Source organism: Corylus avellana, chromosome ca11, assembly GCF_901000735.1.
Source record: "Corylus avellana chromosome ca11, CavTom2PMs-1.0".
NCBI classification, from domain to species: domain Eukaryota; kingdom Viridiplantae; phylum Streptophyta; class Magnoliopsida; order Fagales; family Betulaceae; genus Corylus; species Corylus avellana.
The window spans coordinates 4,606,861-4,621,313 of record NC_081551.1 but is presented as its reverse complement, the minus strand read 5'-3'; the positions used below and the strand labels follow the sequence as shown (position 1 = coordinate 4,621,313).

General features: G+C 35.5%; 1 protein-coding gene across 1 annotated transcript; it reads right to left on the bottom strand.

Annotated features, from left to right (window-relative positions):
• Positions 1-4,227: 4,227 nt before the first annotated feature.
• LOC132166323 (serine/arginine-rich splicing factor SR45) lies at positions 4,228-13,814 on the bottom strand. The gene is made up of 13 exons (XM_059577125.1): positions 13,508-13,814; positions 12,955-13,023; positions 8,950-9,038; positions 8,459-8,505; positions 8,277-8,357; positions 8,019-8,184; positions 7,701-7,929; positions 7,555-7,608; positions 6,436-6,552; positions 5,403-5,469; positions 5,288-5,319; positions 4,523-4,592; positions 4,228-4,418 (listed from the first exon to the last, which is right to left on the bottom strand). The coding sequence occupies exons 1-12, from the start codon at positions 13,729-13,731 to the stop codon at positions 4,523-4,525; spliced, it is 1,245 nt and encodes a 414-aa protein (XP_059433108.1). The 5' UTR covers positions 13,732-13,814; the 3' UTR covers positions 4,228-4,418.
• Between the last annotated feature and the right edge of the window lie 639 nt (positions 13,815-14,453).

Below are 14,453 nucleotides of genomic sequence, written 5' to 3'. Positions count from 1 at the left end.
GGGGTCAAATGTCATGTTTTAAACATTGGAAGTAAAAGTGCTAATGAGTTGATAGCTTAGAGGGGTAAAATGTATTTTTCCCAAATTATTAATTGGTACCAAAATAATTATGATCATCTAAATTTATCGCTTCATGTTATAATGTGATAACGTTTTTATCTCATGCCAAATGTGAATGCTAGCAAGCTAGAAGCATATATATATATAGCCAGCGAGGACTATGTTGTCTTGGACATCTTTTTAATTTATTTTTAGGTTTTTTTCCTACCTCCAAAGTAGAACGAGCAGGCAAATTAAGTAAAAAGAAAAGCAAAAAATGGAAAGAAGGTAGAGAGAACAAAGTCTCTTCCGTGAGATGTAAGCCTTATGTCTTGTTATAAAATTGACTCTATAAAGGGTTAAATACTAAATACTTCTTGAGGTTTTGTTACTTTATTATTTTTTTTTTCTAGGGTTTAATTTTTATTACAGAAGGTCCATGTGGTTTTGATAATAGACCAAATTAGTCCTTCCGTCAGTTGACCGTTAATTGACTTAATGGAAGTCCACGTGGACCAATCAAATATTGACGTGTACCTACTAAATTTTTTTATTTTTATTTTTTATTTTAAAGATATATTTAAAAAAAAATTATAAAAAAAAAAAGAATGGTGGTGGAAAGGGAATTTGGGGATTTGGCCAAACCACCCGATTATGGATATAAGCCTTTTCACTTTTTTAAAAAAAAATATATATATACATTTTTAAAAATTTAAAAATATATATATATTTAATTAGGTGCCACGTCACGTGTCAACATTTAATTGGTTCACGTAGACTTCCGTTAAGACAACTAACGGCTAACGGACGGAATGACTAATTTGGTCTATTATCAAAACTACAGAGACCTCCTATAATAAAAATCAAATCCAAAGAGAAAAAAAAAATAAAGAAACGAAACCCGACGGGATATTTGGTATTTAACCCTCCATTAAAAAACAAAAAGCTTGATGTCTTGAAATTCGGAGATCCTTGGTTAAAGGGGTCAAATTGGCCAAGATTCCTGTGGGTAATTCGTGCTTGGATTTAAAAAAATTGTGAAAATTCGTTTAATGTACCGACAAAACTTGTACAACTTAAGGTCCAGTAGAAAATAAAAAATAAAAAATTAGGTATAATTTCAAGCTTTTATTCGATTTTTTCTTATTTAATTAAGATTGATCTAAGGGTGAATTAACAATATCATGTCAATATATATAATGGGATGGTGGGATGAGAGTATGCTCTATAGCCTTCCTCTTTCACTATTTAGTAATTATTATTTTTAGTTGTTTTTTATTAATATTTTTATGTTGTGAATAAAAGTTTATATTTATAGGTTAAAATGATTGAATGGATATATTAGAAATATTTGTTGATTTTCTATATCAACTTCATGAGAGCATGTGCCTACTAATTTTATATTAATATTTTGTTTCTTCTCTTCTGTGTTTTTTTTTTTTTTTTTCCTACTAAATGGGTACTAATTTTATTTTTATATATTAATCTACTCTTCAATTTTAATATATTTGTATTCATACTTTGGCCCTTTATCTCAATATATTTATCCAACAGTATCTTTTTTTTTTGTTTTTTTTTTTTTGGGGGGGGTGAGGCATGCACAATATCTTTAATAAATTAACTACTTGTCTCAACAAGTATAGGACTTGGACGAAACTTAAGGACATGTATTTTGATTTATCGAATTTGTTAGCACACAAAATACCCAAAAAAATTATGTGCAAAAAGTTTCCATGCGTGTGTCATGGTTCCAAATATGGATACAGGGAAGTCTTTTGAGGGCCAACTCTATTTTTATGAGGGTGAATAAGTCAAGATTTTTTAAACACTTTCAAAAAAAGAAAGGGAGGGATCGATTTTCACAACTTTGTTATTCAAATTGTTAATGATTCAGATAGTAAATGTGAGGAAGTTCTTATATGAACTACAAAAATATTAGAATTTTGTGACTTCTCAAATGTGACGTTTTTTGGCCAAAAAAAGGTCACTACTGGCTAGGGTAGTGACCTTCTATTAGTAACGTGTGGAGAAAGGACTTCATGCTAGTAGACTAGAAATTAGAATAGTAACATGCATACACGCCTATTAGGATAAGTAGCTCCATAAAAGTTTTCTCACATTTTCTGTCCAAACTGTTAGTAATTCGAACATAAAATTATTGAATTTTCGATTCAGAAAGGTAAATGGACTTATTATGAAGGGTAAAGTTTGTATCCAAAAGTTGAACATTGGTCGGCTGAGGTAATGGGGTGATCTTCTAATCTTGGTTACACAACATCAATCCTGCTAAGTTGGAATATAATACCATGATTATTCAATCTAAACTCAAATGAAGATCCGAAAAGAAAAACAAAAGCATTAGTTGGAGGAGACCTTCAAATTAAGTTTATATGATTAGATAAAAGAAAAATGTTCCAATTTGTCTACTTACATCAATTTAACACAAAAGAAAATCCAAGGCCATGGAGAGATCATCAATGGCTGCAGGAACTGGAGAAATGATGATGAGGTGGATATGCATCACCTTGATTAACCCTCTCTTCCTTTTTCTTCCATCTCTCCATCTCCTTCAGCAACAAGCCTTTGCTTTCTTCCTCTCTCTCAACATGCTTTGGCTTCTTGGGTTTGTATCCCAAATTAAAACACATCTTTCTTTTTGCTTACACTCTGGGAGAGGCAAAGGAGGATTTATCTTCACTGTTGACATGTTTCTTGCTGCATCGTGGGTGGCGATACCATTTTTTGTTAGTTTCTTTTTTCTTTTCTTTTGTTTTTTTTTTTTTTTCTTTTTTCCTATTTTCCCCTTTTTAAAAATTTTCCAAAATAAATTTGTCACTAAAGGGAGATGGCGGAGAATGCAAGGAATCAAGAACACCTTGAATCGTCCTATTCGAGTAACTTAATTCCTTGTTATTTAAAATTAAAAAAAGGGCCAAAAAAATAAAATAAAAAATAAAAACCAAAGAGCATTTTGCATATTGCTCATTTTGTAGTTAGAAAATTTTATAATTTTTTATATCTAAAATCAATGAACCAATAATATCGAAATTTTAATTATACTCGAGCATAACCTTTCCAGGAAAAGTGACAACCTCATTTCTTCACAATAACAAACAATTTTCTTCACTTTTTCGCTCACAAAAAAATTCAACTCATTTCTACCTTATATCATATCTATCAATTTCTTCGTCCTTTATCCTCTTAAAACTCTTTGCCAAACACCTAATATTCCTTACATTATCATTCTCAAAATTCTATGGATCCCAACTTTTTATGGATTCAATCTTGTCTAAATACGAGGAAGCCATGGAGAAACTACTTTATATTCTTTCATCTAGAACTTCGTGAAGAACCCCATTCTTTTTCTCCATCAATTAATTAATTTCTTCAGATTGAGCAATGGAAGATAATGTATTGGAAAATCCACAATTCCTCATTTTATTTGGAACATTGTTCGAAAATCGTTTGCACAAGAATCACGAACTCCAAAAATTTAATTCGTTTCTATTTACACACAGAATATGATCATTGGGACAACGCGACCATTTAAAAATATGTTGTTTGAAAAATATGACAGCTGAAAAATATAATCGTTAGAAGAAAGAATACAAAATTAAAAAATAATAAAGAGTATTTAAATAATATATATATATATTTTGATAAGTAGAACATTAATTAAATAATATGGAAAATAATTAATAATCAGATGTGAAGTGCATTTGATCAACCTCTAGTTAAATTAGAAGAAAAAAATGTACATAAACTCTACCCAGATGAAAACGAAATTCAATCTTTAATTTCTTGTATCATTCGAGTCAGTTGGCACAATCCTAATTTCCTCTTTCATTTTCGATAGAACTGAAAAGACCAATAATAAATGAATTATTTCTTGCACCATTTGTGGGCTTAAATAGGCCCAAATTGAAGAATCCAACACTGCCCATATTGAGTTCAATCTCATTGAAAAGCTCAAAGTATTAATGCATTTGGTATCAACACAGCCTTGTTCATTACGTTGCACATGGACTGGCCTTATGGGAACAAAGGGCTGGAAATCGGCTCATAAGAAAAGGTTTTTGTCATTTATTTTTCTCGGTGAATATTAGCTTTGGGTAAATAATCTGGACGTTTCCATACTCTTACCAACCATATCAACCATACAAACTGTACTTCCATGTAGCCCTAATAAAAGCAAGAAAACACGTTTTGTACATTTTCTTTTTTTCATTCAGAAGGTCCGACTTAAAAGTACTTTTAAGTAATGAACAAACCACCAGTACAAAATATAGCCTCCAACATAATGTATATAAACCCTATATGGTAAACACCTGCAGAGTGCATATTACAAGCATAAAATCTTGTTTTCATTGTCAACAAACCTAGATCTTACATCATTCCCAATTAATTCCAGGTTCAAAAGGAGAGGGAGGGAGGGGGGAAGAAGAGAGAGAGAGAGAGAGAGAGAGAGAGAGGCGGTGATTACCTATGGCTTACGAGGTGGCAGTGGCGAACTACTGCGGCTGCTGTTGCTACTGCTTCTTCCTCTCAAAGGCCTACACATAGCAACTTCTCTTTAGAACAGACAAAAGTCCACAAAAGAGTGAAACATTTAATGCTGCCAACACAAGTCCTAAACCCAAGTTATTTAGCTTCGTAAGAACGAAAAGGAACAAGTGTCTGTGTCCCTATTCCAGAAAGAGTGAGGTGTTCCTATTCTCGAATGGGTTGGTATTCATTGATTAATCCTATAAATAGTAATTGATTATGAGGCTGCGTGTAATCTTTCACTGAACCTCTCTTTTGTACATGCCATATATTCTAACATGTATCAAAGCTATAGATTCAACAAAAGGAGCTTAATAAATCGAGTCTTTCTCTTTTCTTTCCCTTTTTCCTCAACTGATTCTACAGAAGAACCCAGTAGAGTATCTGCAACTTGTGGTTGGAAGCAGATGGCACAATCAACCACTTGTGTTGGCAGTATCCAAGGTTTATATCTTGTAAATATGAACCACATGAAATTGAAGGAAAGTCCTCTTGCAACTTCATAAGAAATGAAATTCATCAAGACGATGAATTTTTTTTCTTATTATAAGTAATCGAAATTCCAGATCAAGATGATAAATAATATACAAAGAGATAAGAAACATACAATAATGTATTCCAATATTTTTTCATCGAGAAATAATCCAATCGAAATTTATTCAGATGGATAACAAAGTAAACATTCATCGAGAGAAATAATTACCTTCTTGGACTACGACTCGATCTCCGGGCTACCTGTCATAATTAGGCAGGATGAAGCCATGTCAAATATCAAGTAAGATTAATTCTCTTTTAAACTAAAAGAAACAAACACAAACCTTGCGTGGACTAGGTGATTTAGAGTAGGATGATGACCTCCCACGTCTTGCGACTGGTCCTCGACCTCTGTGGTAGACAATGCACAACAGTAAAAGACATGCTTAAGTTAGAAAGTAAACAAGAACTTGCAGCACAAAATAGGGGCAATAGATTTCGTAATACTCAACAACAGTAATACATTATAAAGTTGTAACTTAAGTAGTGAATTGAAAGGACACATAATCTTGCTATCCAACTTCAGCACCTAGAGAAGCTTTATGCAAGAAGCAAAAATAAGCATTTCCTCGTAAGAACAAAGGATATGACACAACTTACAAATTTAATGAAAGATGGAGTAATTTAAGTCTGGCCTTTAGAAAGAAATACCAGTATTGTCTAATAACAAGATAATGACAATACAGACACTTCCTTCTGGCTATGGCCATAACATACCAATATCCCAGATATCCTCAGTCACCCTAGCCAAGAATAAAGGGCTACATAAACGACTTACTTTCAATACATAATTATCTGCAATTGAGCATGTTAAGCTGTGGTATTGACAACTCGATAAACTTCTAGCATTTCTTTCTTTTGAAAGGCACTACATAACAGAGGAACTACATCCATATTGCACTACCACCGGTATGTCTACAAGTATGCCTTTTCCAACAAAGTCATCAAATCCACCATCTAACTAGGTATAATGCAGATGTACAGAGAAACATCTCCACTACTTCCTTATGTACAACAGCCACAAAAAAACATAGTGGCACACCCTCAAATGAAGCAATCCTATAAGATACATTAGAGCTCCACATCTTAGAAGCCCATAACAAAAAATGTTATAAACCCTATCTCCACCCAAACATAATGAATCTCACATATAAACATATAAACATAAGCAAACAAAAAACATATTCAGAGAAGAGATATAAACATATAAACGGAAGCAAACAAAACAAAGAAAAGAAGAGATTACATTATTCAGAGAACTAGAAAACCAACCACTCGAGATTAGAATTAGAAAAAATCTAGATATCTGAAAGTTACCTCCGTGGGGACACTGATAGTGAACGTGAGCGAGCAGGCCTACGAATAGGAGATCGACTACGTCTACGACCAATAGGAGACCTTCTAGGAGGACTACGAGCCCGTCTTGGAGGTGTACTGAATTGAAATACAATGTCATTTTCAAGATACAAGTTAATAAAATTCTAAACATAAGCATACAACAGGTGGACGTTTGTAATTTATGAGCATATGAATAAAAGCCATTGGTTCTCAAGGGCCCCAAAAAAGCCATATATATATATATAATCGAATATCATTAAAAGCAAATAGCGCTACATAGGTACACAAGAAATACACAAAGGAAACACCTAAGTAGAAAAAGAAAAAGAACAAAAAATAAAAACATGAAAACTAAGCACCCAAAGTTGTCCAAAGATAAAAGAGAAAAAGATAAAAGACTCAAGATCCGCCAATGTCCTCTCGCGATCTTCAAAACTTCTATCGTTTATTTCCCACCACAAACACTACAGGAGGCAATAAGGCATCATCTTCCACCCATCCACACTACTAGTTCAACAATTAGTCCACTACCAAGCAAATAAATCAGCTACTCTACTAGGCATCACCCAAAACAGTCCAAACCGACTGAAAAGGCATTCTGTAAGGAGTCATCAACCTCACAATGAAGGAGAAGATGATCCATGAACTCCCCACACCTCTTGCGCATACAACACCTATCAACCACAATGACATGCCACTTCCTAACCCTACCACCCTTAGACAAGTACTTCATTTTCCAATTAGCCAAACAATGTTCTATCTTTTCAATAACTCCGTCTCAAATAGACTTTGGGCTATAACAAACCATTAGTCTTTGGGCTAAAACGAATCACCTTCGCTTAAGGACAGAAAAAATAACTCATTAATAAAATGGCAGTTACTAGAACCACAAAGGTCATTCATCAGTTAGACTATTGCCACAAATACTTCGCTAATGATTGGCATCAAGATGTAATCACTAACATTGTCTAGATGGTTGATACAGAATGAGCTCAGCAAGTAAAATACTATCATAATTTTTATTTTCATTATTTGACCTGTGCATTGGTTTGCACTAAAAAAAGAAACTTTTTAACTATAATTTAAAAGCATAATTACCGGCGCCTTGGAGGAAGTGGGGATCGTCTGCGAAGAGGACTGCCACGCATCCTTCTGGAAGAGGCCATATTAAGATGATAGTCAGTTGAATGCCTATCAAAATCAGTTAAGACATGAAACTAGCAAGATAATAGTTTGTAGTGAACCTTGCAGGGGATCTATTGCGCCTTAGTGGAGATGGACCTCTGCCAGGAGATGTGGGCCTCCTCCTCGGAGGTGTATCACCACGTCGATAAGGTGATTCTACTCGACGACGCACAGGAGAATCTGCACGACGACGCACAGGAGAATCTGGCAGTCGTCTAGGAGATCCACCCCTTTGACCAACAGGGGATCTCCTTCTTGGTGAGGCAGGAGGCTTCCGACGGGGAGAAGCTAATGTCATCAAAAGTAAAGGACAATTAGAAAACACAACAAAAAACTGTACAATGTACCACTCCATAAACCTAGTGTATGGGGCACACCTTCCCTCGGCCGCTTGAGTCCATCCTTCTCACCATCAGCACCAACGCTATCAATTTTGGGAGCATCTCTCTTCGAAGCATTGGCAAGGGCTTTTAGGGGTGGTGACACCTTCTGTCGTGGAGGCAATGTGAACCTTGCTTGAATAACATTCCCATCAATTTGACCCTGCATTAAGCCAAATTAACAGCATCAATTTCCTGACAACACATATTTCCATACACCTAATAATTCTACTCCAACATTGCACTAAAACCTACTCCATCCATGCATAATTGGGCCTTTTCAGCATCCACTCTTGCCTTGAACTCCACATATCCATATCCTTTCGGAAGATTGACCTGCAAACATGGAACAAGCTTCATATGACTTCCCATGAAAAAATTACCTACCAACAGGAAACAAGCTTCAAACCATTATGTGGCATCCACAACAAACTTACATTGCGATCCATTGCCAGCTCCACATTAACAACTTCGCCAAAGAAACCTAAGGAGTAAAAACACGGGTAAGAATACAAAAAACCACCAATTAAAATATCTATATATGAAATATCAGCTACTAAAATTCTTTATGGCCAATAAATAATAAGAGGTTCCTTCAATAAGTTACCAATTCATGCACATTAGAATAAAGCTCTTTAATTTTACAAATTCAATAACTCTACAATTACTTTCTAATGCCAGGACATACTATCAAGTAAACTGAAAGGAAAATGCCTTCATTGTCATGTGAAAGCTAGGATAACAACAATCAACCGCAATGCTTTTAGTTGTCTTGTTAAAGCTATACAAGTACATATGGCAGTGATTCAACTTTTCATTCCAAACTCTATTCCTAATCATATCCTTTGCCTTAGATGCACAAATATAGCAGCTAAATTTAACACAATGTAAACATCATTAAAAATTTAGAAATAAGTGACAAACTTACCAAATATTTCTTTTAAATGGCCTTCATTAACATTCCTGCTGAGTTTGTCAACATGAAGAACAAGCGACTCTTGAATAGGAGAAGCTTTCCTGAAATCAATATGTTTTTAACACATGCAAGAAACACATGAGTACTCCTTATTTTCTTCTCTTTACTTTTTTTTCTTTTTGCAGGGGGAGTAAATGCTATGAGACTATCAAGGGAATGAATTAATAGATAGATTTATTATTAGAGGATCTTGACCAGCTAATAGAACTCTATACAAATAAAAAAAATAAAAAAAATAAAAAAGATACAAAAAGAGAAAACAGAAGTTTAACTTCTTTTATTTGATGTTGGGGAACCTCTCCAGGGCAGGGCCCTTCGAACCTATCCCTGCAGAGTAAATCCCGATCCCGTGCATCGTACCCTCGAAAATTTCCCTACACGGAACTGGTTAAATCGCTGGCTTTTCATCAAGGGGTGTGGCCCCAAAGGATTGTTTGCACCCATGAGGTGTTGAACATTGGACCTTAAAGGGAAGATATCTCAAGACCAAGGTCTCCACCACTTGGGCTAACCCCTTGGGGTTAGAAAACAGAAGTTTAACAAAAGGTCATCAACCCAAATATAAATTCTTGCAGAAACATTCTACACTGTCAATGTAAGATATGCAAGTAGCAAGTGACCAGCTTTCGAAGTACTCAATATAAGTCTCTAATTGGTATGCTCAGAAGCTACCTCATACATATTTCATCCAATTATTAAGGACGTAGGGAATCAAAGTATGGCCTGCTCAATTGTTGAACAAAGAGTATGAAAAGAACGAAAGTTCAACCGCATAACTCTCTATTAGTCAGATCAAGCACGGGTCTAAAACATAAATACACATTTAAAACAAGCATAAGAATTCCCTAACATTCTAAACTAAAAAGAAACTAACAGTAACATGGGGTTGCAAACCTGCTTTTCAGCAAAGAAAGCTAAGCGCGACTGAAACAAGCAAACAAGTCTACTACTCATCTAGGCATAACCTAGTCTAACACAACTAAAGATAACACTCCATAAGGAACAAGTGACCTCATAAAGGAGAAGGAGATAATCCATAGACTCCCTGCTCCTCTTACACAAACAGCATCAATTGACCACAATGACATGTCATTTCCTAAGGTTATGCATGGTAAGGATCTTTCCCTAGGACGGCGAACCAGGCAAAGAAAGTCGTTCTCAAAAAGAACCTTAATCAGTCAAATACTCTTACAAGGGAAGGGGGGGGGGAGGCATCTTGAAAGATAAGGACGTTGTAGAAAGATCTAGCATTGAATAACCCTCTCTTGGAGGGGGTCCAACAAATTTTGTCTTAACCTCCCTGTCTCAACCAAAAGGAGTACAATAAAATAAAGAACGAAGCAAAAACTACCACCACCTAATCATGTGCCGTTCTACTAAAGCTTACATTCCACTAAAAGGATCTACTAGAAAGCTCCAAATGAACCGCTACAAAAGTATCCTTAACATAAGCAATAATAGACAAATCCAGAAAAGCTTCCTTAACGGTTTGATCCCTCACCACAAGTCATGCCAAAATCTAATCTTAGAATCATCCCACCTCAAATCTGGTATGACTAGAAAACACCTCCCAAACCTTCCAGATATTATTCCATAGCCCCACGCCATACAGCCCAAGAACCTCATTGAAACACCACCCACCCCATGAGCTCCCATATTAAGTATTCACAACACTCTCTCAACCAAGCCTCTCTCTTGTCCAAAAAGCACCATAGCCATTTTTCCAAAAGATAAAATTGAACGAGTTTTGGACCCCCCAACCCTCCCTCAGCCATCGGAGAACAAACCTTGGACTAGCTTACCAAGTGAAATTTGATCTCTTCATCTAGCCCACTCCATAAGAAATCTCATTGTAGCTTCTCTATGTGGTTCGCAAGACCAGCGAGAAGAGAGAAAAGAGACATAAAATGCATAGGCAAATTGGAAAGGATGCTCTTGATTAAGGTAATCCCATCACGCTTAAACAAGTACATCTTATTCTAACTAGCCAAGCGCTATGTAAAACCCTCACCTTAGGGTGCGGGCCTAGTGTGTATTTTTTGGTCCAAAGTGTTGGGCTTTGTTGTGCAGGCCAATGATTTTGGGCCTAGTTAGGTTAAATAAAATAGGATCAAAGCCTACAAAGGAGACCATAATGGCTACTGGATTTCCTAGATTAATGTTTTAATTGAAGGCATAATTTAATCCCTAATGGCATGCATAAGTTGATGGTTCATTTTATGACACATGGCATATAGGGCAATAGGAATAAAAATCCTATGATTCCCCACACTACATAAATTTTGGACTAATGAGCTGATTTACATGTATTAACCATAGTTTACTAAATTAACCTTCACATGATTTTAACTATTGGATCTCAAGACAACATACTATTAAACACCTAGATTTTGAGAAAAGCAATTTGACATGGTTTTAACCCTTGGTTTATGAAACTTTACATGCTATGGACCACCTAGTTTTTGAGAAAAGTTTCTTTACTTGCAAGAACCTAGGCAATAGGAGGTGACTTACCACTTTTGGGGAGACCAACAAATTTTATGGGATTTCAAAAAAATCAACAATTGGTTTCTTACACTCAACCTTACTATCACTCTGGCTAAGCTGTCAGAGTAGTTCAAATGAATATTCACAGGAATAAAGGTTAGTCTATGCAAAGTCCAAGAAGAGTCGGGATTAAAATCCATTTACTAAACCCACCCTATCTGACTAGTATCCGTATCCGTAAAGTATATGTCAAATCTTCTCATGTTACCTAGGGAGTGATTTTTCACCCATCAACATTCCACCATTTCAAAATAAACTTTGCACGTTACAAGCCCTAAACAGAGCCCCTAGACCTCAATGAGAACCATATTCTCACAAGAGAACATCTATCCCAAAACATCTACTATTCAAAAAAAAAAAAAAAGCAGCTCACGTCAACGGGCAAATGTAAAAATGTTAGGTAAAACATCAACATCATAGATCATGTATGCCTATTATAAAGTATACTAACCCGAAGATTTCAAGTGGAGATGTATGGACAAACCAACAAGGAACTTGGACACAAATGTCAGGCGTATGTAATTAAGATACTAAAGAATACTAAAATGCCACGAATATCCCTAGAAAAAAGATGTATGTAAACTATTATGATCAAAGACAACAATTATAAAAACATTTAAACTATATTTCTAATTAAAAAACTAGAGAATGCTCCCAGTTGAGATTCCTATATTTGTACCAAATTTCATCATAAAAAATAAACACTCAGTCAACATATGAAAACATCTGGAACTTTACCAACATACTATGTTAGATTTGAACTTTACTTACACTTTCTAATATGGTGCAATAAGTGTTGACGTGGTGTAGTGTATTATATGTTATTATTGAGGGCATTTATGTAATTACATTATAATACAGTGACAGTAGGAATCCTTATTTTCTAGGTCCTCTCTTTCCAACCACCCCTTTCTCTCTTTCTCTTGTTTCTTTCTCTTTTCTTTCTACTCATTTTTTTATAAGTAATTCAATCTCAATAATAGAGCAGAGGGGCACAACCTAAGTACAAAATAATTATAAAAATAGTTTTTCCTTTCTGATAATTGGGCCAACGCCCCTCTAAGTGCAATGGAGGTCACTAAACTAGGCCATGGACCTTCTTGATCACCCATTGACCCCATCCAGGTAAGTATATAAAAATAGTTATCCTTTATCAACATATTATGTTAGATTTCAGCTTCATTTACTTAAAATGTTCATTTTATGCTTTTTCTTTTAGATTTCAGCTTCATTTACTTAAAATGTTCATTTTATGCTTTTTTTTTTTCTTGATAGGAAGGACTAAAATGCATGCTGCAAATTTATGGAAGATTGGTAGAAAAGGTCTAATAGGAAAAACAGAAATTCAATCAAATTCAATTTTTTTCATTATAAGTTTAATTATAATAAGAAGTTCAAAAATAATTTCACCTTGGGGGTGGAGAAATCCTTTTTGATTGTGGTGGTGGAGAGCGACCTCTTCTAGCTACCTCAGCAGGACTGTTACCATCATTCCAGAACACAACAAAATAACATCAAAGGGGGGAAAAGGGGGAGAGAAACAATCAGAAAAACATGTGTTTCCTACAATTAAAATAATCAAAAAAGTTCCTATAAATCGATGTGTTGGGCATTTATAAGGAAATGCATGTGGTTCATATTGGATTCGTGACGAGTTCCTAGGTCGTATCAAAAATTCTCACCCTAGGTCGATGAGTTGAGCATTTATAAGGAAATTCATGTTGTTCATTTCGGATTCGTGTCGAGTTCCTAGGTCGTGTCAAAACCTACCCTACATCGCTACTCTTTTGCTACAGGTCTCACCTACCCAAAAAAAGGAACAGAGAAAACTTCTACAAATTAGACACCGTTTGGCTCTAGAGAAAAATAAAAAATTAAATGGATGTAAATACCGTAAAAGTTGTACATTCAAAAATTAAAATCCTGGCATATATAATTTAAAAAGGGGTAAAAGAGTACTGACCTCTTCCTCAAGGGAGGGGGACTCGGGCTGCGAGAACTGACGCTCCGGGACGGAGAGGAAGACGAGGAGAAGGACCTCGACCGAGATCTGGAACGCGAGAGCGACCGAGAGACGGAGCGTGAGCGAGAGCTGGAACGGGAGTCTGAGCCCGTGTAGGACCGGGAGCGAGACGACGACGCGGACCCCGACGGCGGCGACCGACGGCCTCGGCTTGGCTTCGCCATGGCTACGGCGCGCGAAGTGAGAGAGAGAGATCGAAACCCTAGAGAGAACAAGTGAACTAGGAAATGAGCCGTCGTGCGTGTTTGTTTACGTGCTTTGTTTGCCGGTTTTGAGGGTAAAAATGGCATACCACAAATGTTACCCAAAATGTTTCAATAACGGGGGAAAGAATTCTGTACACGCTGGCACGCTGCCTATTAAATATGACGGTTGACACCGTGAAATTCCGAAGCGGTCCCTCGCCCTTTTTTCCGGGGCCCCGAACCCTCCTCCTTCAAGTTAGAAGGGTACCCTTAGTCCTAAGGCTAAGAGCATTTCTATCAAACACTTTCAAATAAAAGTTTTATTAAAATTTAATTAGTATAAGCTTTTTTTTAGTTCCAGCGAACACTTCGAAATAAAAATTATGCTAAAATTTGCTACAGTAGAATTTTAAATAATAGTATTTAATTAAAATATATAACAGAATAGATAATTTGTTGGAATATTAGAAGAAAATGCAATAACTAAAATAAAAATTTATACTTTTTTCAATGGCCATTTTGACTATTATTGTTGAAAATGCTCTTAGAGCATTCCCAACAGCTTTCTTTTGATTTTTCATAAACTTTCGTATCAAAATACACTTTACAGCAACTTTCAATTTCATTATCTTTCCTTATATCCATTAAATATCATATTCTTACAAAATATAAGTTCCTATATACGCTCAATATTTTTATAA

What these genes read in the sequence shown, in the direction of transcription:
- LOC132166323 (XM_059577125.1), bottom strand. Translation starts at nt 13,731, where the DNA reads ATGGCGAAGCCAAGCCGAGGCCGTCGGTCGCCGCCGTCGGGGTCCGCG. An exon ending in CCCCCTCCCTTGAGGAAGAG is followed by an intron (nt 13,024 to 13,507) that starts GTCAGTACTCTT and finishes TGATGGTAACAG; the next exon opens with TCCTGCTGAGGTAGCTAGAA. An exon ending in CCATTTAAAAGAAATATTTG is followed by an intron (nt 8,506 to 8,949) that starts GTAAGTTTGTCA and finishes TTTACTCCTTAG; the next exon opens with GTTTCTTTGGCGAAGTTGTT.